At 35.3% G+C, this 4,272-nt stretch overlaps 1 protein-coding gene across 1 annotated transcript; it reads left to right on the forward strand.

The window, feature by feature from the left end:
• The first annotated feature begins 743 nt into the window (after positions 1-743).
• On the forward strand, positions 744-3,112 carry LOC136705044 (androgen-dependent TFPI-regulating protein). The gene is made up of 4 exons (XM_066678263.1): positions 744-896; positions 1,002-1,133; positions 2,788-2,889; positions 2,993-3,112. Exons 1-4 carry the CDS (start codon positions 744-746, stop codon positions 3,110-3,112), a joined length of 507 nt encoding a protein of 168 aa, XP_066534360.1.
• Positions 3,113-4,272: the final 1,160 nt, after the last annotated feature.

Genomic DNA, 4,272 nt, shown 5'->3' on the forward strand with positions numbered 1-4,272 from the left:
ATGGGGCAAACATTGCATCAATTTATTCATTATCTGTTACCACTTATCCAGTTCAGGGCTGTAGTGGGTCCAGAGCCTACCTCGAATCATTGGGCGCAAGGCAGGAATACACCCTGGAGGGGGCGCCAGTCCTTCACAGGGCAACACACACACACAGTCACACCTACGGACACTTTTTGAGTCGCCAATCCACCTACCAATGTGTGTTTTTGGACTGTGGGAGGAAACCGGAGGAAACCCACGCAGACATGGGGAGAACATACCAAACACTTCACAGACAGTCACCCGGAGCAAAAACCCACAACCTCCAGGTCCCTGGAGCTGTGTGACTGCGACACTACCTGCTGCGCCACCGTGCCGCCCCATATCAAGAAGAAGGTATAAAGTGATTGTGAGGTCTTGCAGTCTGGTTATTAAAAATTAAATATTTTTGTGCAAATGATGAAGGGAATAAAAATGAACAGTGCCTAAGAACTAAAAAAAATGCAGAAATTATGCATTCCACATGAGATCATGTATTTAAATTTGGAACATTATGAGGTAAAATGAGAAAAATGCCTAAGGGTATTTATTATGTCACAAAGGACTGCTTGTTTGATCTGGAGCTAATTCCCCAGAACAGTGTTCTTTGTTCTGTTAGATGAGCATTTATCCATTAAAGCCTAGAGAAAAGTCTAATAAGGCAGAGTAAAATACACTCCATGGCACTGTTTAATATTCTTATTTGACGATTCAATTTAGATATGACTGGCCTTGTGAAAACATTGTATCATCTTGCTGCTTTTGGTTGGTACGTGTTTGTTGTAAGTTATCTGTTTGCTAAAAAGAAAGAAGACCTCCCAGATGGAATTTTTCCTTATGGTGGACCATGGAAATATCTCACTTTTATAAATCTGGTAAGATTTGTTTACTTGTATATTGCCACTGCATGATTTAGATTTAAACACTTTACATTTACTTTACATTCAAACACAACATAAAATTATTCATGTTTTGTCTAGATTGTACAGATGGTGTTCTTTGGATTGGCTGCTATGAAAGACCTACAGCCACTGGGAAAACGCTCCAAAGTATCATTCCTTTGCCTAATGAAGGACTTTTTGTTCTCTGTCTTTGCTTTTCCATTAGGAATGGTGAGATTGTACTCTTTATTAGAGATCCCTTTGAAATATATCTCTCTGGAATATAATTTCTTTTTGCAAGGACTGAGGTTCAGGAATTAGGATAAAATAATACTTTATTTTTTTGTTCCCAATATATTCAGTATTTTCAAGCTTAGTGTGATGCACGTTATAATGTACAAACCCTATTTTCAGAAGAGTTGGGAAACTGTTCTATATATTAATAAAAGCAGAATGTAATGACTTGCAAATCACTATATTTGCTTGAAAATGTTACACAGACAACATTTTAAACGATTTTTTGAAAAATAAACTGGACGTTAAAATGATTTGAATATCATTGCATTCTGTTTTTGTTTACATTTTGCACAATGCCTCAAATTTGTTGGAAATGATTACATGTAGGTTTGTTTGTGCATGATTACATGCTGCTCAGCATTAATGGCCAAGAAATAATAGATTTACTAGATTTCTTCTACATAGATGTTTAATAATATATTACAATAATACCTGGATTACAATGGTCCTACAAACCCCATTTCCACAAAAGTTGGAATGCTGGGCAAAATGTAAACAAAAACACAATTCTCTCTGTTATAATATTAATTTCATAATGCCATATGTTTTTCAATGGGTTTGAACTACTTTAGCAACTCTAACACTGCTCTTGTAACTTGTAATGCAGAATTTGGATTAGCATTTCTTGAAAAATAAAAAATGTGTCTCTGAATCCTGTTTATATATATGGTTACTTTTTGTATGATAGACTTTTAACTTGCATTGTAATTGCAGCAATGAACTGTGTTTATAGACCATGAATGTTTCTGAGCCAATGCAGTGGTTCCCTCTACAAAAGTGTATCTGTTTTTAATGCAGTGCCACCTGAAGGCCCGAAGATCACAGCCAGCCAACAGTGGTTTGAGACGTAATCCATTGCATACAGAGAATTCTCTGAAAACTCTGAATCTGTTAATGATATTATGTACTTTATATTAAGAAATCCCCAAGTTCTTGAACATTTATAGTTGAGAAAGATCATTGTTTAATTGTTTTATTTTCCCATGAACTTTCCACAGAATGATGGACCCCTCCCCATTTGTATTTCTGAAGGACATAGCCCATCTAAAATTTTCTTTTTAAGAACAATCATGTCACTGACCTGTTGGCAATAGGTTGTTTTTAGTCACATGGTTCAGATGAAAAAAAAACAGACAAAAAATAGAACAGAGGGGCCTGTGCTATGTTAATTTAGGTTTTTAGTTTGAGAGAAATGTACAAACAAACACATCACAACATATGTAGGAGGTGTTATTTTATGGAGAGAGATTTTAACTGAACTGTAAAATTAGCTGCTATTGAAGCTGTATAAGAATTGTCTTCAATAAATTCCACTTAATTAAAGGACACAAATGAAAACTTTTTTTTTCAGTAGTAATAGGAGTATTACAAAGCTTTATCACTCATTGGTTGCAGGTTAATGTAATTAAGTAGAATTACATGTTCAAACAGTGAAGAGCTGTAAATCAATGGTTTGAGGAGTCAGTTAGTGGTGTACAAAAACCCTTTCCACTTCTAAATTTTTAGCCCATCTCTAAATATGTTTAAATAAATTCCTTGTTGGAAGAATAATCAACTTTAAAACAATTTTATTATTATTTTTCTTTAGTTGGTGGTCCTGATGTTTTGGGGAATATGTACCTATGATCGCCAACTTGTTTACCCAGCTTCAGTGGATGGTTTCTTTCCTCCATGGACAAACCATGCCATGGTTAGTGGATCAAATATTGTTGTAATGTTAATTGTACATTTGCTGAGTTTTTATGTTGTTTTTAACTCAGAGACCAATAACTTTCCATTTTTCTGTATGGCAGCATTCTCTGGTTCTTCCCATTTTGCTAGGAGAGGTGATACTTGAGCCACACATCTACCCAAAAAGCAGAAATGGTATAACTGCTCTTGGTGTTGCTGGATTCCTTTACTCAGGCTGGTGAGTGTACTATTGTTTCTCTTTAGATGTGTCCTACTGGTCCACTACACAAATTAACCAAAATTTTGTTGACATTTTCCCATTCCAAGTTTATTTAAAATTTGTTAATAAGGTGTCAAATTTCAGTTATAGATTTATAAAGACACTCAGTGGTCTCTAGAATAATGGGGCACTATTCCAAACATTTTGGAATGAGTTTGCCTGATATTTATGATCCATAATTTATCATTCTACTTTAGTACCTTTACATGAATGCCTTCAAATCCTACCAAAAATGTTCCAACATCTATTATAAAGCCTTCTTAGAAAAGGGGATAAGCTGCCTATTAATAGGCTTATTTTCAGAAATTACTTTGGAGGACCATGTGTCCACAAATATTTGCCCATATATAGTAAGATAAGTGTCCACAAATATTTGCCCAAAAAAAGAATTATATATTTTAAAATATATATATTTAAAAATTCATGATTAGATGTATATATGACTATGGGATATTTTCATGTCTATAAGATGAATATTAAAGTTATATCACACTTTGCTCTTTTTCTTAAGAATAAATAATGAATTCTCTCACAGTTGTTAAATCTTTCTAATTAACTTAATAATTACTTAAACAGCTGCATTCATAAATCTAATTAAGCTGAAATTTGGATTTCATTTATTGTCTGTAACCGCTTGCCAAACCTGGCAAAGACTCTTTTCAGTTTACTGATGACTTGTGTACTAGTTGTTGAGGGAAGGTGTAGTATTTCAAGAAATCTGGAGTAATATTCTGAGATTACCAGGTACTGGTGGTGTTCACAAAAGTCCACTGCAATCCTCTTCCAGGTTCGTTCAGGAAGGGGTGAGATAAGAGGTTCCTTTTGTTGTGTTCTTTTCAGTTCATGGCACACCTGACATGATGTCACAAGCTTGCTTATTTCCTTACTGAGCCTGGGCCACCACACGGATGAATGGCATATTTGCAGGCTCTATTGGTCTTCTAGGAATAAGAGAGTAGTGGGTCTCTTCAGTAATGATGCTCATATCAGCGCCAGTGTCTATTTTAAATTTAACTGGAGTGGAGCCCACCAGCAGCTTGATGGCCCATTGCTCTAATGAACCATCTGCCTTACTCACAGCCCCAAGAAAACATGACTGTTCTGCTTGCTAAGTCACCTCTC

The sequence above is a fragment of the Hoplias malabaricus genome, chromosome 8 (genome assembly GCF_029633855.1).
Source record: "Hoplias malabaricus isolate fHopMal1 chromosome 8, fHopMal1.hap1, whole genome shotgun sequence".
NCBI classification, from domain to species: Eukaryota; Metazoa; Chordata; class Actinopteri; order Characiformes; family Erythrinidae; genus Hoplias; species Hoplias malabaricus.

Excerpts from the sequence above, each read along its gene's own strand:
- LOC136705044 (XM_066678263.1), top strand. The coding sequence starts at position 744 with ATGACTGGCCTTGTGAAAACATTGTATCATCTTGCTGCTTTTGGTTGG. Across the intron at positions 1,134-2,787 it reads TTGCTTTTCCATTAGGAATG|TTGGTGGTCCTGATGTTTTG; the intron begins GTGAGATTGTAC and ends ATTTTTCTTTAG. Across the intron at positions 2,890-2,992 it reads CATGGACAAACCATGCCATG|CATTCTCTGGTTCTTCCCAT; the intron begins GTTAGTGGATCA and ends TCTGTATGGCAG.